Genomic DNA, 24,502 nt, shown 5'->3' with positions numbered 1-24,502 from the left:
ACAAAAAGTCCTCATAAGCAGTTACAGGTTACAATTGTGCTCCTGTGCAATTACTTCCAAATGAAAATCTGCTTGGGGAATACATTTAAAACATGATCATGTTCTCCTGGACCAAGGTGTTCACCCTTCACTTAAGAGCACAGCCATATGAGCTTCTGATTTGACACCCAGCACAACAGAGAGGTGGAACTGCTGCTGACAGATGGTTTCCACTTCACTGGTACCAAGCCCCATGCACCCTTCCAGCTTCCTGCTGGACACTTCTACCACTCTGTTGTGCTGGTGGCTGAACCAATGTGGTTACTCACTAGAAACCAAATAGGAGAGGTAATAAAGAGTGCAAGAAAACTTCAGCAATAAACCGAGGAGAAATGCTTTATCAGAAGTCATTCAGCAACAAGCTACTCTTAGCCAGTCCTAGTACAGATACCTGCCATTACTACAACTTAAATACACCACATAAATACCAGGATAACATCTGGAGATTTACTGAGCAGAAATATTCATCTACAGACTCTCTTGAAAGTCAGGGTAAAAATGCTTAATGTGGAGTGTATTTAATGTGTTCTGAGGACAGTGCAAAGTGCCACAGTCCTCTAGCCTGAGCTTCCTGTAACACAGTTCAGTAATTTAATCTAAAAATTCTGACATTAAAGCCCAGGGTGTGCCTCCAACCTGGGCTGGATATCTGAGACTGATGGGCAATGTCTTTTTTTTCATCCCAAATTATCTTTAATGCACTGGTTCCTTCCTTTTTTCCTAACACTGGTTTTGCTCAAGCAGTTTGCTTTTGCAATTACATTTTACTACAACAGCAAAACGACCACAAAAGAATGGCCTAATTATTTCCTTCATTTTCATCTGAAAATTGCTCAGCTGCTTCTACATAAGCCAACAAAACACAGATGTCAGTGAACCCAGACCTACACAAAAAAATCCAACACCACAACTAGCTTAGAATCATAGAACAGAATCATAGAATCAACCAGGTTGGAAGAGACCTCCAAGATCATCCAGTCCAACCTAGCACCCAGCCCTAGACAATCAACTAGACCATGGCACCAAGTGCCTCATCCAGGCACCAGAGTCCCCAGGAGGGGCTTCCAACCACCCTTCCACCTCCCTTCCACCCCAATACTTTATCCCAGACTTTGCCTTACATTCAAGGTGAGTTTGGAGAATCAGCCAGGGGGGTTAGGAAGCAGAAGGATTAGTTACACAGACAGCAGGTTAGAGAGAGAAGGGAGGCAGCCAGAGAGCAACTCTGTTATCTATGTTTGTGTTCTTGTTTTTATACATCTCAGCAAGCCTATGAGTGCAGTAGACACCACCACTGTTTCCTTTTCACAGCCTGCAATCCAATTCCTCTCACTAAAATAACCCAGCTAGGCTCCAACTAGCACACATTTATAGACACTAATTCTTAGTAGTTTTCCTATAAGAACCTTACTGGGCTACTAAAAGCTGAAGAACACTGTTACTTTCATCAACTCTGTTTAACAATCTACTTCAGTGTTCTTCCCCCAAAAGTCATACAACAACACCACAAGGCAAATTTAAAATTCAGATTGCCATATCTTGAAGCATAATCCACTCACAGTCCACAGCCCAGTTAGATCACCTCCAAATGCCTTTGTGCAGTTTATTTCAATCCTCTACGTTGCCCATCTTGAAGGTTAGAGGACAGCTGGCATTTCAGTTTATATTTCAGCAATATTTAAACAACAAGTCCTCTATATGTATATAAGATAGCATCAATAAGTAAATAAACAGAACACTGAAAATAAACCATCACACTTGCTTTGTGATTGAGACTAAAAATGGAAGTGTCTGAAGCATCACTAACATGCACTTCTTTACTTTAGTCTAAATATTTAAGGACTTTACAACTCATTGAAAAATGGCATGTCAGAGAATGAAAGAACAATGTCAAATACATCTTTTTCAATTCATCATTAAGTCTCTACAGTCATATTTCACAAGATTCTAAATATTTATGACTTTATGAACTACTAACTGTGAATTAATCATTTGATACAGAACTATTTCCACAAGTTGCTTTGGTAGTGCAGTGACACATCAAAAAAAACCTAGAAAAGCTTAACAGAAGTTTCATTTACTTCATGAATGAGTTAATAAAGAAGGAATGCAGATGTTTAATTGTACTGTTTGCAGTCATTTATGAAGGGGGGGAGGCTGTGTGGCAGTGGGCATAAGACATGGAAGGCAGAAAATCTGCAGAGAAAAAAGAGGCAAAACAGATGCATTTTGGTGTAGATTAAGCACAGATGCATACCTCATTGCTTTTTCTCTTGACAAAAATGATCCAAGCTATATCTATACTAGGACTTTCCTGCAACTATCTCATGTGCAACACAGCCTCCTTCTCCACAGTGTTTTTCTCTGAAATGCCTCCTGGTTGCCTAAGCAAGACCAGCTAAAGAATGGGAACTTTTAGGAGGCCCCCAACTGTCAGGAGGGTGAGGCTGAGTGCTGCCAAGAGGTGCAGCAGATGAATTTGAGGGATAAGCACCAACTGAACATTGTCACCAGTGTCAGTTCCTAGCTAATGCAGGCTTTCAAATGACAATCTGAAAGCAGAAATAATAGCAAGAAGTGAAGAAAAAAAAAAAAAGTCTATGCATGGCTCTAATATGCTGCTTATGGTGGACCAGGAGTGAAGTCTAGTAAGATTTCAGGTTTAGCACTCATTAATGCAGAAGAGGAATTTGACATGAGGGCAGGAGAGTAGCTAGCACAAGAAGCCTGGCCAGAAGTATGCAGTGAAGAACCTGCTACAGATCTGTAACATACAGAATGAAGTGTTCCTCAGAAGGTAGTCAAACCTGGGAAAGTGAAATACATAAATAAATAACATCAGTACACACACACAAAAATCACAAAAGGCAGATGTTTTCCAAAAGGCAGATATTTTCTGGCCATCTGCAATGAAACAATGTACCAAGCAGGTATATATGCTATGCAAGCCTCCCTATCATGTTCCATTATGAGTTCCTAAGAAAACTTTGTTTTCATCTGTACTAAAAAAAACACAAGCCCCACAAAAAAATCCCCTTTCAATTGGATATGAATGACTTCACAAAGCTTTCATCAGAGCAATCTGCAGGCAGCAGTACAGCCTACGGCTAGTGCTTCATCAGGGTGCCTCCCCCTTCCCAGCTTACTTAGTTTAGTCATTCTAGTGGCTAAAGAGATGCTTTTGTCATATAAATTGCATTATAACATCCACTAAGGCATTCCAGAGAAGTGGGAATATTCCATTTTCACGTTGACCAAAACAGCACTTTACTGCAGTAACCATCAATGATGCTTCTCAGACAGCTAAGATCTGTAAACAATATTTAGAGAGGTAACACAGAACTTAAGCTGACAAAACCACATTTCTGTAACTCTGATAACTTCACCCACACTGAAGAGACTGATGGACAGTGTCTACCGTGCTGTGAAAATGTGAGAAGTGAAAAAAAAACCAAACCCTTTGAAGATCATGTTTCAGCTCCAACCAGTAACTGATGTTGATCATTATCAGGTAGTTTGGATAGATGCATTGTGGGTTTTTTTCCCCAAAGAAGTTTCAATTCTGTCCTCTATGCAGAGATGTGACATGAAGACCTGTAAATGGCACCCACAAGCAGATGATTGAAATTAAAGGGTTCATCTTTTACTGCATTTTGCTGAGTTTACTCCACGATGTTTTTTCCCCATTTACAATACTGATATATTGCAAATAACTTCAGACATCTTTCAACTAGGGAAAAACTAGCTCAGGTGTCAAAGATGAAGGAAAACAAGCTTCATCTGTACCAGCAGAAAGAGTCAACAATGCCTGTGATTAAGCCAACAGAATTTTTGGTAAAGATTTCAAGTACAGTTCCTTCCAGAGAAGGGCAATGAGGCTGGTGAGAGGCCTTGAGCACAGCCCTACGAGGAGAGGCTGAGGGAGCTGGGATTGGTTAGCCTGGAGAAGAGGAGGCTCAGGGCAGACCTTATTGCTGTCTACAACTACCTGAGGGGAGGTTGTGGGCAGGAGGAGGTTGCTCTCTTCTCTCAGGTGGCCAGCACCAGAACGAGAGGCCACAGCCTCAAGCTACGCCAGGGGAAATTTAGGCTCGAGGTGAGGAGAAAGTTCTTCCCTGAGAGAGTCATTGGACACTGGAATGGGCTGCCCGGGGAGGTGGTGGAGTCGCCGTCCCTGGAGCTGTTCAAGGCAGGATTGGACGTGGCACTTGGTGCCATGGTCTAGCCTTGAGCTCTGTGGTAAAGGGTTGGACCCGATGATCTATGAGGTCTCTTCCAACCTTGGTGATACTGTGATACAGTTAGATTGATGCCAGGGTGGCCTTCTGGATGTATAAAATAAACCAGAAGTTGATTAGGCACAGTTAACCTTAAGGAAAAATTACTTCACATGCTCACTAGTCCAAATTTATATTGTCCTGTCATGGAATCTGCTTTTAGTTGTGTTTTCATGTGCTCTACTCTCTCTGTACTGGTAGGAGTAACAATGCTGAGGTTGTCAGATAAGGAAAAAGAATTACCATAGCTGGGTTAATCTTTATTTCCTAATAAATACTTTTGTGAAGAATTAAGATACGAAAAGTCAACTGAAATGAATACAGCATGCACCCATAGGAAAAACAAGGAACAAGTGAAAACTAATTTGCTGGAGTGCTGGAATTATTTGTATGGCTGAACAAATGTTAAATAAGGTATTTCTATGAATTTCTAGCAGCAGCTTTCTCTCTTTGGCCCCACAGTAGCTGCATCTTAAATATATGAATTTTTTTTTAATTAAAGAAAAAAACAAACATAAAAAAAAAACAAACCACCCCAAAAAAACAACCAAACAAAACAACAACAACACCAAACCCAAAAAAAAACCCCAAACCCAAAACCCAAACAACAAATACAAATTGATTCACAACTCGCTAAGGACCAAATTCCCAGATCAAGTCTGTTGAACGCTGGTAATTCATGGAATGCAAGAGCCAGTGATATACAGAGTGTCAGATCATGATCTCATTGTCTCTACCCTTGAACTAAAGGACTCCTATTACACACTAGTTCAGTTAATGTCCTTGGGAGTGAACTCTATTTCCCTTTTAATGCAGAACTATAAGATGCCGTTAAGAGATCATAGTCACATCTGACTGAACGCTGGAAGGTGGTAAAAGAGAACACTTCTGATAGTAAAATACAGTTGCACGAAGAAAGATTTAAAGGAACTGTGCACATACTTACAACAGTGTGTTAGGCAGTACTTTTTATACTAAACCAGTCAAGAAGGAAGTTGGAGTGTTTACAGGGCAGCAGAAGTTTTTAGGGTTAACTGCCCTCCCATCCACAGTGTGTGTGTGGGCTTAGGCGATAGTGCATACAGCTACAATGCTGCGGCGTGAAGGCTCCTTCACAGGATCTGCACATCCTGACACAGCTACAAGGAGCACATGTTGCAGCACCGGAGCACTGCATCAATTAACCTTCTCTGGCTCTTCTCCAGCCAAACCTCCGCTCATTTGCTTCCCTGCTTTGCAAGCACTGAAGCTGGATGCGCTGGAATGATTCAACCAACAAACAAGGGCAGCAGCAGGCTGCGAGCCTCGCTAATGAACAAAGAGAAAACTGCGCCTTGGCTCTGCTAAGCACTTCAGTGAAATCGTCGCGGGAATGGAAGAGAAAGGACAGCACAGAAAGAACACAAACTTATTTTTATCTCTTTTAGAAGTGGCGAGAATGTTTCTTCTCCTCTATTCAGACGCTGGAGAAAATGCCTGGGTGAGAAATATAAATTTCCCCAAATAGAAATTCTGAAACTTGATGTTGGAAGAAGCATAAATGCTAAAGAAAAAATGCACACAGAGAGAGAGCAGCTTTAGAACAATTACAGAAACTAAACCCAAACGAACAACTTTTTTTTTTTTCCAGAAAGTAGCAAAGAAAAATAAATCTTAAAATCCACCAGGAGATGAAAAAGAAAATGACAAAGGATCTTCCTGGGTGCAAAGCGGACTTTACTAAACTGCAAGAGAAAGAGGTAAGGCTTTCTTCACCTGGAAATTGCAACATAGCAAATCCTCCCAGTAACAGCATCTGAGCATTCGTTCAGCTTAACGCTGTGCCAGCTGCTCTGGTCTCTGCTTGGGGGGGAGGGAAATGTAAGCGTTAAAGTCTTCAGCAAAGTTGAGAGAGAAAGAGAGAGGAAGAGCAAAGGCTGTGCTTAATGAAAGCACTGCTCGGATTACAAAAACAAGCGGTTTACTCAACACACCACCCCCCCCTCCCCCAAAGCACTGGGTACATTTGGATGTCTCAGTTCCACAAATCTTTACCGTCCCCTTGAGACTGTCAACAGTGTTTTATCGTCTACAGTTTCCTGACCCTCACCTGATAAATTAGGAACTGCAGCCATTAAAACGGAAACCTCATATATCATTTCTAAAGATATTTTGGGGGTGACCCACTGTGGAGAAAGAGGATTCTTAATAAGGGGAAATATGGGAACCGCTGCCTGCCTACGTACACGCTGCCGGGGACTGGACACTCAGGAGAGGAGGAGTTGCATATACACAAAGTGAGCATCTGATTTGCACCACTTTGTACTTCCAAAGAGCAAATCTGCGTGGGCTCTATCTAAAGGGAGCCATTCGGCATCCACATTAGCTATCACTTTTTACTGCTGTAGAAAGAAAAATAAACCCAACCAAACATTAACAGAAACTGATGCACTGCTTACTTCTCACAGCTACCGAACTGCCTTCTATAATCTTCTGAAACCAGTACCACGCTCTGAAGGTGAGACCTGACTACCGAACCGTACCAGCCAAAGATGGACACAAGACAAGAACTTCATTTTTAAGACCTAATTGCACCCACCCAGCAAAACACAGGATGAAAAAAAAATTGGATACCAGCTCAGACATGGTTTCAGTATCTCAAAATAGCAGATGACCAGTTTACCGTACTGACCATGCTGGCCTTTCTTCAGGATCATCCTGGACCAGAGTGGAACAGTGAACTCTTACATGATACACAATTCCTAGGCAAAATACAGCTTCTGAATACATTCTGCTGGACACAAACATGTCCCTTCCTTTACATTTCTTGAATGAATCTGGAGATAGAAATGGATCTTTGTCACCTCTCTCAGTAACAGGAGAACTCAAACAGGACTACCCAAGCGACGAACAAGGAAACAAAGTACATTGGGCAGCTTTACTGATCTTCCTGGTAATAATCCCCACCATTGGGGGGAACATACTGGTCATACTGGCAGTGTCTCTGGAGAAAAAATTGCAATATGCTACCAACTACTTTTTGATGTCCTTGGCGGTGGCAGATTTGCTCGTGGGTCTGTTTGTGATGCCAATTGCCCTTCTGTTAATATTATTTGGTAAGTAAAGCGTGTTTCTCTCCTCAGGGTAGCATATGGGGTACAAGTAGGGGACACCTAAGTTAAACAGAAAAACTGCTTGCTTTCCACCTTACAATTCTAAAAATCAAGCAGATAATGGCTGCTAAACCTTTTCTCTCTCACCTAAATACAGCTTAATGTCTTTGTGGGGCGTATAACCACTGTGAATATTCTTCTCTTTGAAGCAAACTATTTAAAAGTCACCTGAGACCTACAACCGATACTGAATTGGAGCTGGACATGAAAAACTGTATTTTGTACCTTGTATTATTTTTAAGAACATCAGCAGAATGTTGGTATCTGTTCTATTGGATATTACACTAATTGCAAGCAGTCTTCTCTTCACAAGTTTGAAATGCATACTGTTTAGTATAGAAGTATTAAAGAGGTTTTGAACTTTCTAGGAGTCAGGCACTTGATTTTACTTTAGTATTGATTCAAAGCCCCATAAGCAATCAGAGGTGGTCCCTTGCATCCTCAGTGACAACAAACTTCACCAATATTGGTTTCAGAGAAACCTGTTTTGCCTACCCTGAAGAAAGTGGCAAATATGTCAAGTGTCCCAAAGAATTAACTCATCTGTCAAGCCAAGGAAGCCTTAACTCATGTTCCTAGTATTTGAGACTTATCATTTAGTCTGGTTCATATGGAATGAAATAGGCATTTTTTTTACATGAACACATACTGGGTGTGCCATTTGCTTTCTCAGCTGTCATTACAGAACAAAGAAAGATATTTTCATGTTCTCTCTTCCCCAACTTTATTTCAGATATTACTTTTGACAACTTAATCACAGGCAGCTTCACAGGAAAGTCTCTCTTACTCGTAAAGTTTCTTTAAGAACCTAATTTAAATGATCTATTTTTGTATCATAGAAATGAAAAAAAAAATTAGTGAGATTTTTTTTTTTTTAGTGACATTACTGATTTACACAATTATCATTAAGGTACAGATACCATTGGGCCCTAGACAATGAAAGGCTGCAGGAGTGCATTTTTCTATGTTAGATGTCTAAGAGTTGCCAGAGCAACAAGCAAACACAATCATAAACTCTGTTTTGGAAAGGCCATCAGTAGCTTTAGTTTGCTGCAGAATCATAGAATTGTCTGGGTTGTAAGGGACCTTCAAAGGTTATCTTGTCCAACCCCCTATGCAGTAAGCAGGGGCATCCTCAAAGAAGACTGATATCACTTTACTAACAAATGTATTTATTCAGTAAATACCACAAATCTGAATTTCTCTATATTACAGACTGTTGTTCCCTAAAAAAAAAAGGTAGGAATTGGACATCAGAATTCAGTGCTGAGATCATATACCAGGTTTTTTTTTTCCAAACAACAGTTTCTAGAAAGAAGAATGAATGTACATAAAAGATTTCTAACTGGAAAAACCCATAGCCATTTACCTAAAACCCTTGCAATGCCATATATGTGCACATGTGTGTGCAGAGGCAAGAAAGAGATAGGTATGTGCATATAGATATATTTACACTTATATAGTTTAACTGCTTAGCTCCTGCAAGAGGTCTCCTTAACAATAAAGCTGCTAACCTCAAAAATGTACTAGCATTGGACTAGCAACCAAAGGGAAGGGGAGATCCGGATTTTGTGGAGTTGTTTTTTTTGATTGCAGTGGAGTATTTTTTTGTGGTTTGGATTATTTCACTGTTTTCATCTTTCTAACTTTATAAAGAGATTACCACTTCTTAATATCTCAGTTAATTCAGTGCTAAGTCCTGGTGACACCAGTTTTAAAGCATGCTAGGAATCTTAATTTAAGAAGTCAAACAAAAGTATCTTTCATGCAGCAGGAAATTTTGTAAGAAAGTAGCAATTGTATTTGTAATTAACTCAGCAAGACTGCAACTGAATTATCTTGCATAAAAATCCCTCTTTGGCAGACAAAGACAAAAACTCCTTTGCCTCTTCACCATCTGGGAGAGGATATTGAGGTGTTTATGGAAGTTTAAACATGAGCAAACCACGGAGAGTTACTGGAATGACGATAGGACAGACATTAAAATACATAACAAGTCTAAATCTTGAGGTTACATTAGCCAGGCAACATAGAAAAAATCATTGACAGCCAGAGAGCAAATTAAATCCAGCCTCCTGGCACTTCCACACAGGAATGTTTCCATAATAATGAAATAGTTGGGTGCAGCTTCTAGATACAGAACGTAAATATTATGCTTCCGATTTGGGACCGATATCTAATTATGTGGAGGATATTTGAAGGAAGAGGTGTGAAGTGTAGTACTTTAAATGATCCTGCCTGTAAAAACTAATGTCACAGATTATTCAAATTCAGAACCTACAAGAGATACTGGCTCCATGTGATAAAAGAGCTGCCCCTTCTAAAAATCAATAAATACATCTTTAAGTGGCTCGCAGGTGTCATATCATAAAGGGGCAGAGTGACCAACATGTACTCTGGTATAAACATACACTGCATTATCAATTTAGGAGTGTCAGAATACATAAACAGTTCCTTGCTTTTAGTGCTTGCTAAATTCTCCTCATTTCTTCCAAAAAAAGGAAGGTATGGTGGGAAATAACTGCAGTCACTGCAACCTAGATTTCAGGCAAGATTGGATGTGGCACTTGGTGCCATAGTCTAGCCTTGAGCTCTGTGGTAAAGGGTTGGACTTGATGATCTATGAGGTCTCTTCCAACCTTGGTGATACTGTGATTTCTAACACCTAGAAGTACTGAAGGAAAGCAAAAAGGCTGCCATACATTAGATGGTGAAATCAGCGAATAAACTTGAGAGATCCTCTCATTTGCAAAGCCCATACAGCAGGAAGGAGTCTGCTACCCACATCATGGTGGGCAAGGGGTTACCTGGACACAGTGGGAACAGCACTTTTAAAAACATATTCTATATTCCTGATATTTATCCACTTATAAACCAGAAGGCAATGCTGAGCATCCTGGGCTGCAAACCAGTATTTGAAAAATCTATCACAAGTAATCTCCATCTTCATCTTCTCCCATCACTGAAGATGAACTACAGGAAATTTTCCCTTCTTGCTTGTGCAAACCACCAGAGAAAAACACTTTAAATGAGGGTTACTAATCAGAATCCCACTATCTTAAATCTAAAGAAAGCAAAGCAATTCAGTTTTGGTTTTGTTTCTTTTTAACTCTAAAAGTATTTTGGTTCAATTAAAAGAAACAACCTACATCATGGTGAAGAACTACTGTTGAACCTCTAACTGCAGTGAAGAAATAAAGGCAGGCAGCTGTGGGGGGAGAAACAGCAAGATGGTGGCCTGGAAATACCATGCCTCTACAGAGGTGAACATCACACACAGATGCATTCACACCAGTTTGAAGACTGAAGCCTAAGCTTAAGACAGCTAATGACTGAAAATATCCAACTTTCATCTCAGTAAAAGCATCCTTACCTAACAGTAATAAAATCCTTTACAGGCAACATATTTTAGTAGCTTTTATAGCAGAAGTCTATTTAAAGATCTCTCTTAATCATGCTTATAACATGTACACAAGCACTGCTTTCAAAAAAACTCTTTGGCTTATATCAAGAGCAATTCTTCTGTATTGTACTTTGATTTAAGGATTCTGCATTTCCAAGGCATTTCTTATAAATAAAGCTTTTCTTAAATAAAGATTAATCCAGAGTAGACAGTCATGGTAAAACCTCATCTTACTCCTCTTAAGAGCAGTCCCTCAAACACTGGGAACAGAGTTTCTAATGCAGGTGTAACCAACAAATCCAAAATAAGTAAAAGCAAAATACACCACAGTATAAATCCTAGACAACTACCTGACTCTTTTGGACTTTAAGCTATCAGTTTCTCACTATTTATTTTGTTTAAATAATAGCCATATTCTTCAATTCTTGTCAGCTACTGTCTTTAAAGCCTACTCTGAATTTGTATGGAGTTTTGTTTTGTATCATCTCATACACACAAATATAACAGTTCATAATACCATAATTGTGTGTGTCTGCACTCAGCTCAGAACAAGACAAAACTAAACAACAAAGCTTTATCTGTCCAGTTGCACTTAACCAACTAACAAAAGCTCTTACAACTCATAAAAACACCACCGTTGCCTTATATCAGATAGCTGTTCATATGTATCTGTATTTAAAAGAAGGAAAAGAGTTTGGGTTTTTTTTGTTTCAAAATATTCAAGGGTTTTCTTCTTCAGAGAGCAAATTAAGTAAAAAAGGAAGAATTTATTACACTGCAGTTCTCCCAAAAGCAAGGGAGCTGTAATACCAGGAGTGGCACACACATATTCTCTAACAGAACTATTAGCTACTCACTTAACATGCAGCTGTGTCAAGATGTAGAAGATACTTTCTGTTGTTCACATTTTATCTGAACTAATCTTTCATCACAGGGTCAAAAGTAGTAGTCTTCATTTTCTGAGGTGAGCAAAAACATTTAGAGCCCTTCACATAGTTTATTCCTTTTTTCTTCTTTTAAACTGTTATATGAGCCAGAAGACATTCCAGTTTTCCTTTTTGATTTCCTTCAGAAAGGCATCATGCCTTACTGCCAGCTGCAAGTGTAGATAGCAAAATTCAATAGCATTTCATAATATACTAATTATATCTTTCTCATATCTGCCTGAGAGTAATGTTTTGAAGCCTAATTTCAATCTGTTTTAGGAAATAGACAGCTAGATACTAAAATTAATGGCTTGAACATAGATCTCCTCTTTCCCTTCTGCCTCACTGCATGCTGCATACACCGTCCTCTCACCTGGAGTCCATGCTTTGGGGATGGGTGAGGTTTGGTTCAAGGACTCCCTCCATCCATCCCTGGCATAGCTAGGAGTGGAGGCAAGTATGTGCTATGGCTGATTTTATCAAGTTTTCTACCCTCTAGAGTTGACAGAAATTATATGGATGCTGCTTTGAACTGTAATCAGTCACATTATGAAAAAGAATGTTTTAATCTGAAGCTTCTGCAACGTGACCTCATTGATATTGGGCCTTACAACAGCCCAGCTCATTGAGCATTCTCAGCACAGAGATTAAAACCAATCTGATTTGTTAGCAATATTTTGTGGATTTTTCCATAATCATCATTCAAAGAAGATTTGATTCCTCTGGTACTACTATTCATGTGCCTGCTCACTGAGTACAGCTGAAATTTATAAGGAGAATATATTTATCAGATCAACTTCCACCATTAGAAACAGAAAACCCTTCTGGGTGCATGTGTTCTTCCCTAGGACTATAGAACATTCTTACAGACACACAACAGGAGGGTACAGACTGAACTGAATGCTTCTGGCACTGGACTGCAATGCAAACTACTTATGAGTGGGAAAAAAAGGTAGTTAAGGAAAAAAAAAATCAAACAGCTTTATTAAAATTAATTCCAAACACTCTGTACTATAGACATGGATAGATACAGTTCTGAAAACTATGAGGTTTTTGGAGAATCTAAATGCTACAAAACCTTTATCTTGGATACAGTGCACTTGACAGACCCTGTAGTCGCTGTAAGATTAACGTTAAAGGCAGATAACTACTGTGAGAAATAGGATGCCACACCTGAAATTCAAGGCACTGCTCTTAAAAACAGGCATGAAAGACCTTCAGTTTTCATAAAATCTTTACTGAATCAGAAGGGCCTTGCTTGGCCACAATCATCCTCAACTCTACCTGCTCAAGTGACACAGTAAAGTCAATTTAAAACTATGGGAACTAGATCACCACTAAGATTCAATCATGGTTCTGTAGTGATTAATACATTGATTATGACCCCTGAATCATAGGACTATCAAGGAGATATAGCTGAAAGTAATCATTTAACAGCACTGTGCAGTCATGGAGTGTCTTTTTAAAAGCTGTTTTATCCGGAGTCTTTGCCACAAAGAGTTTATGACAAAGACAAAAAGACAGGGAAAGGCTTTGAATGCACAAGCAGCCTACTCAGTATCATGGCAGTAAGCAGGCCAGTGAGGAGCTAACTGAAATGGAAGACAGAATCCAGGTGAGGCAGTGGCAAAGCTCAGTTCCTATCGTACTATGAACTTCTCAAAGGTACTGATGCCAAGAGAAATGCCACATAATGAAAGCTCTCAAAAAGCTTAGATTCTAATGATTTTTCTGTTCTCTTTCAGACAATGTCTGGCCTTTACCAACTGCCTTGTGTCCTATCTGGCTGTTCCTTGATGTCCTGTTTTCCACAGCTTCCATCATGCACCTCTGTGCCATCTCTTTAGACCGCTACATTGCGATTAAAAAGCCAATCCAGGCTAGTCAGTACAATTCATGGGCTACAACAATCATCAAAATCACCGTAGTTTGGCTCATTTCAATAGGTATGTGAGACTTGGAGACTGGAAAAGGAATGCAGAACCTTTTCATGTCCAAAACAATAGGTGATACCTGGGCAAATGAAAATCTGGCCAAGTAGTATTGATCAGCAGATTCTAACACCTGGGCTGACCTGGACCATGCATAACTACATCATCAAAATCTGCCTGAACTGCTGCTCCTTATCAGGCTTACCAGGAAGGGAAGGATTGAGTAGGCATATAATCACCACTCTTCCTCATGGTCCTAAAAGTTCAAAGATCAGAAGATAGTATCTGTATGCATAGCATGTCTCCTGGCAAAGCAAGATTTCATGTTCCTGTGGTAGCATATTCTGTCCCAAACATAATTACAACTTTGAGTAGATGCTGTTACAATCTGTGCCTTGCAACTGTCCCACAGAGCAAGTTAAAAAAAAAAAAAGATTAAAAAGGTTAATTACCTACATCAAAGATTGAAAGATAAATGAGTGGCTGGTAACAATCACACTGAGATTGCTAAAATGCAATATAGCAAAAAAAAACAAACAACCACAAAGCCTGAAAACTTTATCTAAAGGATGTCAGTGTATAACTTTGATTCATTTGGCACCTCACCTGACTTTCATATTTAAGAAAAAAACCCATTTGTTAAATGAGCTAAGGAGGTGAAAACATTTAAACAACTGAATGTGCACTGCAGGCAGCCACAGACATCAGGCTCTGTGTGCAAGAGGGAAACCATAATTATTCTGAATTATTAAGACCACCGAGAATAGGAGAATGAGTACATCCACAGAATGGGTACATCCACCTTCCTGTCTGAGGCATACACACCTAAACCCCAAAATTCCAACTTAAAAAATTCTGGAAGAGCTGTGATGACAGGAGAAAAGATGGTATCTCTATCACAAAAAAGAGGAAACTGTTAGCATGATAAGACACTTAGAAGTTGACCTTTTAATGCCAAATTTCTTGTTATTAATCACTGCTGTACTTTTTCATTTCTCTTTTATCCAACACCAAAGTACTCTGCAGCTGAGCCAGCATTCTCCAAATCAAAGGTTAATTTGGTCCAATCCTCATTTTAAGTGTCTGCTCATTAAGAAAGGGATCAAGTTGCTGAAGGGTAAACCATTTTGTTCTTGCTGCCTTCAACCTACTTCAGTAAGAGGAATACAGTAAATCTCTAGATCTCATTAAGTGGTATCAGGAAACAGAGCACAAATAACCTTTACCAGACAGCAAGGAACCTGATGTTTTTGTTATAATGTCAGCCTGCTGGCAAATATAGTGCTGACTGTAATTTAGTGGTTATAAAAAATTCATTTAAAAGACAAGATTGCTAACAATTTTTTTTTCAAACAAGTGGTGAATTACAGAGCTAGCTTGCCTCACTTAAACACTCTTAAATATGCAAGAGACTTTAAACAACAAATCCATCTCCAGCACACACTGCATAATTCTGGCTTCTATTTAACTACTTGTATATACAGAAGAGTCAAGCAGGGTGAAAAAAAATAAGCTGTCTGTATCCAGTCACTTGATGGGGTTAAGGTAAGAGGGAAAGATGAGTTTTATGCATTTACAGAACTGTCCTTCAAAAAGTACAAAGGTTACCTCAGAGGAAAGGGAGAAAAAAAAGGCAGATGGCATTAGGGAAATACATTTCGCTGGGGGAAAAGCCATAAGAATTCTATGAACCTGAGTCAAAGTAATTCATGTGTTTTACTCTTGAGAAGTTGGCAACTTTATACTGCTTCCTCAAATGCTATGGGTTAGGCCCAATCTCCTTGGGAAGGGCACTGTTGAAGCTCAGCTTGTCAAGTCTGACAAAGTACTATTTGCCCTATTACCCATGTGAAGCTCTCAACAATTCACATTCTCTCTGTTACCCTGTGCTTGCTCTAGAGCTCAGGAACTACCTTCTTTTAGAGACCCTTTTGAGCTTGAAGCCCAAAGAAGAGATTGCAACCAATTATCTACAACTACCTGAAGGGAGGTTGTAGCCAGGTGGGGGTTGGTCTCTTCTCCCAGGTAACCAGCAACAGAACAAGGGGACACAGTCTCAAGTTGTGCTGAGGGAAGTACACGCTGGATGCTAGGAGGAAGTTTTTCCCAGAGAGAGTGATTGGCATTGGAATGGGCTGCCCAGGGAGGTGGTGGAGTCACTGTCCCTGGAGGTGTTCAAGAAAAGCCTGGCTGAGGCACTTAGTGCCACGGTCTAGTTGACTGGCTAGGGCTGGGTGCTAGGTTGGACTGGATGATCTTGGGGACCTCTTCCAACCTGGTTGATTCTATGATTCTACATCATATACTAAAGTACTTGTTTTTTTCTCCTGTAGGCATTGCTATTCCAGTTCCTATCAGAGGCATTGAAGATAGAAATGGTAACCCTAAAAACATCACCTGTGCTCTGGTGCCTGACCGCTTCCACGACTTCATTCTGTACGGGTCAGTGGCTGCATTCTTCATTCCCCTGGCTATCATGATAGTCACCTATTTCCTGACGATCCAAGTGCTACGCAAGAAAGCCTACTTGATCCACAAACCGCCTCAGCGGTTCACTTGGTCAACAGTGTCCACAGTATTTCAGCGGGACACAACTCCTGCCTCCTCACCAGAAAAAGTGGCCATGCTGAATGGCTCCAAAACGGACAAGACTTCAGCCAGTGACATGCCTGTCTGCAGAACATCTACCATAGGGAGGAAGTCCATGCAAACGATAACCAACGAACAAAGGGCATCGAAAGTCCTGGGGATCGTATTCTTTCTGTTCTTGTTAGCGTGGTGCCCGTTCTTCATTACAAACATAAGCTCAGTTTTGTGCAACTCTTGTGACAAGGAGGTTTTCCAGAAGCTGATGGAGATATTTGTTTGGATAGGATATGTATCCTCGGGAGTGAACCCCCTTGTCTACACGCTTTTCAACAAAACCTTCAGGGAGGCTTTCAGCAGGTATATGACTTGTAACTATCGGACCACAAAGCCCATCAGGGCCCTTAGGAAGCGCTCCAGCAGGATCTCTTTCAGAAGCTCTGTAGCAGAAAACTCCAAGCTCTTTGTCATGCATGGGATGAGAAATGGAATTAACCCCATTATGTACCAGAGCCCAATGAGGCTGAGGAGCTCACCCATCCAAGCTTCATCAGCCATTCTGCTGGACACATTGCTGCTCACAGAGAATGAAGTTGATAAAACAGAAGAACAAGTCAGCTATGTATAGCGGAACAGCAGACATGTCCATATCATAGTTATTACTGCATGTATTATTCTAGGTAAACATGCTGTAAGAGGGTATAAATACTACTGTTTTCTGTTATTTATGCAAGCAATATCTTATAAATTTATATTAATTCCTCTCTTCCAAAGTCTTCTCTACTTTAACCCCAGTCCCATGGTGGCAACCACAACCTCAGTCCACCATAAATGACTATTGCAGAGCTGTAGCCTTCCATGAAGAGGGAAATAAATAAATGTTAAACCACTTTGAGTATCTGACTTCAATTATCACCTTCAGTCTCTTCACAGAACATTTGAATAAGAAAAATATCTCTGTGCAAACACTATCTTCACTCTGGCAAGAAGGCAGAGTACTCTGTAGGCTGATACTCTGCAATGAAATCAGTGCAGGAGAGATATAAGCCTGCTGATTTTAATTCAAATCTATCTATACTCTGTGTAAACAAAACAGTACACAGCTCACTGCATTGTCTCCCACAAATAAGCTCCTCTGAGACTACTGCTGAAATGATCACTTTGTAGTTTTACTGTAGTGTTGGGCAGAATCTCCTACCAACCTAAATTTCATCTCCACTACTCTTACATACATGGTATTGTCAGATCTGTCACAGAAAAATTCCCTTTGTTATTTTCATACTAAGAAAATGAGAAGATTTAACCAAAATAGGACAATACCACATCAAAGATTGTAAGCAAAACAGGACAGAAAATGCCTACAACATCCTTTTAATTAATATGAATTCCTTTTTTTATGACCAGTGGAATTTCACTGAAAGCCTTCCCTCACCCAATGTAGTCCACAGAAAGTAGAAAAAAATCACAGATAAAAACAGAATAGCTACTTCATTTGAAAATAACAGGGTTTAAGAGACAGTAGAGACAAGAGTACTGTCTAAACCTGCATACATTCAGAGTTTAGCTTAGCTCAAAATTTCATTGGCCTGATGGCATAACATTAGAGGTACAATCTGCGCTCTTCCAAACATGCTCAAGCCTTCAATCAGAGCACAAAATTCATAGCAAGAAGTGCTCCTCAGAATCCATAAAGGCTATCACAGACTGTAATGTGGTAAATCAGGAGCTTCCAACAGTTCCAAACCATATCTCTTTGAAAAGGGAAATCAGATTTCCCCAAAGCAGTGGAGTTCTTACAGTAAACAGCCAGATCACCTTCTCTGTTTGGTTGGGGTTTTTTTTTTGTTTCCATTTACAGTAAAACTTTGTTTTAATTTTTAATGTTTTCAAAACTCTTCAGTTACATGCTAAAATTATGCAGAGGAAAGGGCTTATGTTCTTTTCATCTGCAGAACAGAAAGTACTACAGAAAATTTGTCCTTCCAACATTTATTTATATGTATTTAATTTAAAACACATGCGAGTTCGAAACAGAGCCTAACGTAACAACTGCCAGAAAGTTCCAGGGGAAAGTATTAAAAATACTTCCATGGTACTTACAGTAATTTGCTTCCTCCCCACTTCAGAATAAGCTCTAACTGCTCTTATTTCACTTTTGTTACTCAACAAAAAGTGAAATGCTATAATTGATGGATTGTTATAGCTGTGAACGATGACAGAAGGGATGAGGCTGGAAAAGACCTCAAACGATCCTCTAGTTCAACCCCACTGCCAGGGCAGGATCACCTATACCAGATCACTCAGGATTACATCCAGACAGGTCTTGAATATCTCCAGAGAGGGAGACCCCACAAACCACACTGGGCAGTTGTTATTTGTCTACACCTAAAAACATTTGAGAATCAAAAGCTTTAATAAGACCTAGTTTAGTTTGAAACTCCAGGGAAGCCTGAGTAGGAATAAAACAAATCCCCCAAAATCCAAAACTTCCAGGTAGGTAGCTGAAAACATCACAGACTGGTGTCACATTTAACCTAGACAGGTTCTCTAAAAGCAGATTAAGTGCAATCATATGTATACAGAGAGTGATTACAGCAAAAAAACCCACAATTAAAAGCATGATCTGCAATGCAGTAATCAGCCTTCTTGAGTATTAACTCCAACTCAGCACCATTCTGGAGACCTATTTGCAAAGTACCCAGAGAACAAGTAGCAATCCTCTTTGAAATCTCTCTTGCTACTTAAATAAATCCATGCCAATGAAACAAAACCCGTTTATGCAGCAGGCAGCAAACATCTGCTTTGAGCAACAACTTGAATTTCATAGCTGGCTCACAGCATCTGCAAAGAGCAAGAGGTAACTTAATTCTCTTCTGCCTGACCCTGCTCTTGTACAATGGTCAGTCTGCAACGAGCAATTTGCCCTAAATGTCCCCCAAGGAATAATTCCAAGGCCTCTCTGTAATCAGAAGTTAGACTCCACCTACAGGAAATAATCCTTGAAGTCTCACCCAGCAAGTATGTATTTTGTCAAGCTAGCATCTAAATTTCTGCTTTAGTAACCATAAATAGAAGCTCAACATGTTTCAGTTACTGAATTTAGTCACGAACAATTAACCTCAATCAAAAGGACTAGTGACTAATCAAATATTCAGCCTCCTACAGAGAAAGAAAATGTCTCCATAGACAGAAAAACATCATCAAGAAAACATGCACATTCCATTTACCTGCCAAGTGTAAAAAAGAAATTGTTTGTCTACTGACAAAGCAAACGAGCTAAGAGTTCAGGTAGCAGCCTTGGAAAGCATAAGGACAAAGGGAAAAGAAAAATGAAGAGAAGATGCAGAACTATGGAATAAAAAGCCAACATTAGGGACGTCAGAGATCTTGTTTTAGCAACTGTATCTACAAGAACAGATCTGAACAAAGTCATGACCTTCATTAGCAAGACATGATTGGAAATGAGAGTCACTGCAAGGAAATGTAAGGAAGCACAAGCTTGTTGTAGGGTAACTAAGGATGGCAGTGCTCAGGCAGTACTTAGAAGCAAGACAGGAGGTTTGGTACTAACTACATCCATGAGCATCACCTTAAAGTAGCACAAACGTAGAAAAAGATTTTTACATGTTGTTTGAGAAGTGAGAAAATGTTCATATCTTCCAGCTTCCTCTATATACTACATAAAGTAACAACTTATACAATCACCTAGTTCAACTTTTCTCACTGTCACAAAAAGCTTTTATCTGGCACACTGCTCTAGAGGAGCAAGACAGACAAAAGTTAAAGCTGAGGCGCAGCATAGAATCATAGAATCAACCAGTCTGGAAGAGACCTCCAAGATCATCCAGTCCATCATCCAGCATATGAGAACTAAGGGAAGAAATACAGTTTAGAAGAACTATGGACAAGTTGGGGGGGTTGTTGTTGTTGTTTAATTATTTAAAATACATTAGGAGGCATTTAGTCAATGTTCTGTCTGTCTATCTAATTAAAAATCACAGCACAGACATGAACATAAATACATCCACCACAGCATCCTCTCAGCAGGCTTGCAAAGAGGAAAACATAGAGTCATAGAATTAGCCAGGTTGGAAGACATCTCCAAGATCACCCAGTCCAATCTATCACCCACCCCTAGCCTATCAACTAGACCATGGCACTAAGTGCCTCATCCAGGCTCTTCCTGAACACATCTAGGGATGGGGACTCCACCACCTCCCTGGGCAGCCCATTCCAATGCCAATCACTCTCTCTGGGAAGAACTTCCTCCTAGTTGATTCTATGATTCTATGTTGAGTGGCTGGGTCATAGCTTGAAGGTCTAGTTGAGTGGGTAGGGCCAGATGAGCTTGAAGGTCTCTTCCAACCTGGCTGATTCTGTGATTTAGTGGCTTAAAGAATCTCAGTATTTTTAATGACTTAATTTGAAACTGCAGTTGCTGAATGGTAGTTTTTAAAGTAAATTTGAGGATTTGGTCAGACAGCCAATTTAGTTACAAACTGAACTCCTTAAAATGTTTAGTCAAAAAGCCTTACTGTGTATATAAACTGAGAAAATGAACATTTCTCTGGAATTAGAGGTGTGAGTGGGGACATAATCAAATGTTTTCACTTACTCTTCTCATGCAGACTGTCATTCAGTGATCTGAAAATCCATATAGCAAAGCTTATATAGTGCCTATATTAGAGGTATGACAGGCACTATTCCTGAGCTTTAAAAAGAAAGTCATTTTCTCAAGGAATACTTTTGAATTTTCAGCAGGGTACAAGCTAGGCTGAAGAAAACTATCTCAGATTTAAACAGTTATCTGAATTTACTATCTCAGCAGACATTCCAGTTTACAGTAGGAAGTGAAAACATTTGCTGAGATTTCAAAAGCTCTCAAGTGATACAAAGCTTAGAGCCCTGTTCTCCAAAGTAAGTAAAATCTCAATCATAAAAATAGTCTAGATCGGAGACTAAAAAGCAGCAGAGAAAGAATTAGTGCAAGGTGCCATTGAATATTGTCTGAAACAATGTTTTTGTGCAATCTGACTGTACAGCTCCAATTTTCATTAGAGTTTAGATTAAATTTGGAGAAGTCCCTTGGCACCTCTGGTAATGCACTATGGTTTGGTCAGTGAAGACACCCAGCTCTGTTGCCAGTTTCAGACCTGCATACTAAGGCATTTTTAAATCCAAAAAGATTTTAAAGTCTTTCTCTGATTATAACATGATTTCACCAGAAGGGATCATTATTCTCCTCCCCCAGGAAGACTGAATAAAACAAAGACAAAGTGAGTTGGAGGGTAAGCAACCTTCTTAACCTTCCCTACGCAAGAATTACCAAGCAAGTATGTCGCACTAAGTTCCTCTTCTTCACAATATACTGGCACAGATGATGTTAGAGTGGCTTGTTAGCCTCATACTCAATTACCCAGATGATCTACCATCTGCCTACTGGATAAAGGCAGGTTGTAGGAGTTAAAAAAAACAAACTGTCCCACATCTTCCTGGAACGAAATCTAAGTATCTGATCTGTGTTTGCTTAAAAACAAATATACAGCACTGAAATATCAAAGGCTAAGTAAACACAAAGAATACAAAAGCAGGAAACACTACTGTTTCACTTGATCATCTTAAAATGAGGAACTGAGCAGAAGCCACGCCAAGCTCTCCGTGCCTGGGTAGTCTCCACTTATCAGATGAGACTCCATCTTCCTTTGAAGAGTCTCTAGAAGATGCATTGTTCTCTCTATTGCCCTTAGCCTCTTCCCAAGAACACTGCACCACGGCAGAAGCAGCATCCCACAACTTAAGTCCTGCTTCCTCATGGCTCTTATTTTTCTCAACATCTGAGACATTATTAAGCCTTTCACGTTTTCCAGAACTGCTGCATGCCACATTGAAGCTTTCTCCCTAGCAGATTTGTTATCTCCATAAAACATCTACTTTTTCATTCCATAAAGTGCTTAAATACATTGAAGCATTGTTCAACCATATCATATAAAAATAAAGCTGGCTACAGAAACCAATCCCATCTCACTCTGTAAGATAAACAAAGATCAAATCATAGAATCAACCAGCTTGGAAGAGACCTCCAAGACCATCCACTCCAATCTAGCACCCAGCCCTAGCCAATCAACTAGACCATGGCACTAAGTGCCTCAGACAGGCTTTTCTTGAACACCTCCAGGGATGGTGACTCCACCACCTCCCTGGACAGCCCATTCCAATGCCAATCGCTCTCTCTGGGAACAACTTCCTCTTAACATCCAGCCTGTACTTGCCCCGGTACAACTTGAGACTGTCCCCCTCCTTGTTCTGTTGCTGGTTGCCTGGGAGAAGAGACCAACCCCCACCTGGCTACAACCTCCCTTCAGGTAGTTGTAGATCTAAATTGTGATCTAAAGTGCTAAAAAATAAGATTTATAACTATTTTTTTCAATTTTAAAGAAGTAAACAACTTTAAATTTCTTGATTTTTCCATCTCATTGAAATAGCCTTTAAAAAAAGAAAAACATTGACCAGAAATCACAAGCTGTTTTCCAACAACCACGATAAATATTTTATAAACCACTTTAGAAGAAAGGAGGATTAATATATAAACATCAATAACAAGGAAAGTTTGTGATCACTGGCAAAAGTATCAGGACTGGGAGACACTTAACAGTAGCCAAGTCAATAAATCTCTCCTTGCTGTTTCAGAATACAGCTTCTTGTACAGCTCTGCATCCACACTACAGTCTCCAAACATCTCCAGCTTTATTCATGCCTATGTACCATTTTACAGTAACATTTTCCTTAGGAGCCCCTCCTGTAACAGATGGTCAATTTTAAAAGACAGAAGATGGCAGCTAAGGTTTTTATGATGTACTAATTTGACTGTCCTGTTAGTTGTGAAGATGAGGGAAGGAGGAGAGTCTCCAAACAATTCTCTTGCATCAGAGCAATTTCTGACAATGTAGCATGATGAAAATGATCACTCATAATATATACAACTATGTCCTAAAATTTGTAAAACACTAGGAGGAAAAAATGCCACACTAAGTGCTAGAGCCTGCAAGCTATAATACTTGTGGAGTAAATACAGCTGGCAATCCTCTTGCAAATGCAAGAGCCTCACCAACTTTTCACCTTTGCTCCAGGCAGCAAAGACAACTTTGGAAAAGAAGGTAGGAAGAAAACCACTGAAAGTGCATTTCATAATTTTTCTGAGAAGATAAAAGGTATTGCAGTGACAAGAAAATCCAAGTGATATTAGAGTCATTAACTACAGACCATTTTCAACTGGTATGTTAAGAAACACAGCAATTCTCCTAATTAATTCTATGCTAAATAATACTGAATGGTTTAACTTGGCAATGTGGTGACTTTCACAACACACTAGAAAATTTCATCTTCTAATTCTTAAACAAAACTGCATAACCTAGACTGGAACATTCTATCTAAGCCCTGATCCATGAATTTTGAACAATTATAGAACTGCACGTGTTATTTTGCAGACTTGCCCAGTAATTAAAAGAAGAAAGAAAAGAAGGAAAAAAAGAGGTTAAACAAAAAAGGAGAAAAGGGGAGGGGGGGAAAGGAGAGGAAAAAAAACCCAGAGAAAAAAAAATGAGACAAAAAAGAGGATTTTTTTTTAAGGGAGAAAAATAAAAGATAGGAAAAAATGGAGGGAAAAAACCCAAGCAAAACAACAAAACCAACCTTAAGAAAATCTACTGTTAAAAAAATTAAGTTAGTCCTCAAGGTAAAGCAAAAGGTTGCTTTAAAAATTAAATGCCACAAAATCAGAATGGTTTGGGTTGGGAGGGTCAGCTAGTCCCAAGGTCATCTAGCCCAAGTGCCTTGCAGTGAGCAGGGATACCCTTCACTAGAGCAGGTTGCTCAGAGCCTAGTCCGACCTTGAATATCTACAGGCATGAGGCCTCAGCTACCTCCCTGGGCAATTTTTGCAGTGTTCCACCACCTTCATGGTGCAAAACTTGTTCCTAATATTCAATGTAAATCTGCTTTTCTCTAGTTTGGAACCACTACCACACATCCTATCACTAGAGGTGGTTGTAAACAGTCATGGTTTATTACATTCTGTTCTATCACATTTTACTCTGTTACTGTGCTGCTTTCATTAGCTCTAGCTACCAAAACAAAGCTGTGCTCTTAAATGTACACAGGTTGCATATATGTGCTAGCAAGGAAGACTCAC

The 24,502-nt window shown here is 39.7% G+C and overlaps 2 protein-coding genes across 3 annotated transcripts in view; one reads left to right on the top strand and one right to left on the bottom strand.

Moving 5' to 3' along the window:
* The window catches only part of PSMD1 (proteasome 26S subunit, non-ATPase 1), a 74,987-nt gene that overhangs the window by 30,821 nt on the left and 19,664 nt on the right, over positions 1-24,502 (bottom strand). The window lies entirely within an intron of this gene.
* Positions 5,637-17,167, top strand: HTR2B (5-hydroxytryptamine receptor 2B). 2 transcript variants are annotated; one of them, XM_064164752.1, is made up of 4 exons: positions 5,637-6,055; positions 6,764-7,411; positions 13,543-13,743; positions 16,062-17,167. In XM_064164752.1, the coding sequence occupies exons 2-4, from the start codon at positions 7,102-7,104 to the stop codon at positions 16,940-16,942; spliced, it is 1,392 nt and encodes a 463-aa protein (XP_064020822.1). In that variant the 5' UTR covers positions 5,637-6,055; positions 6,764-7,101; the 3' UTR covers positions 16,943-17,167. The 2 variants fall into 2 exon arrangements, with proteins under 2 accessions (XP_064020822.1, XP_064020823.1); XM_064164753.1 differs by having other exon boundaries at positions 6,391-7,411.

The sequence above is a fragment of the Pogoniulus pusillus genome, chromosome 26, assembly GCF_015220805.1.
Source record: "Pogoniulus pusillus isolate bPogPus1 chromosome 26, bPogPus1.pri, whole genome shotgun sequence".
NCBI lineage: Eukaryota > Metazoa > Chordata > Aves > Piciformes > Lybiidae > Pogoniulus > Pogoniulus pusillus.
Note: the sequence above shows the minus strand (reverse complement) of the source record. Positions and strands in the feature narration are given on the sequence as shown.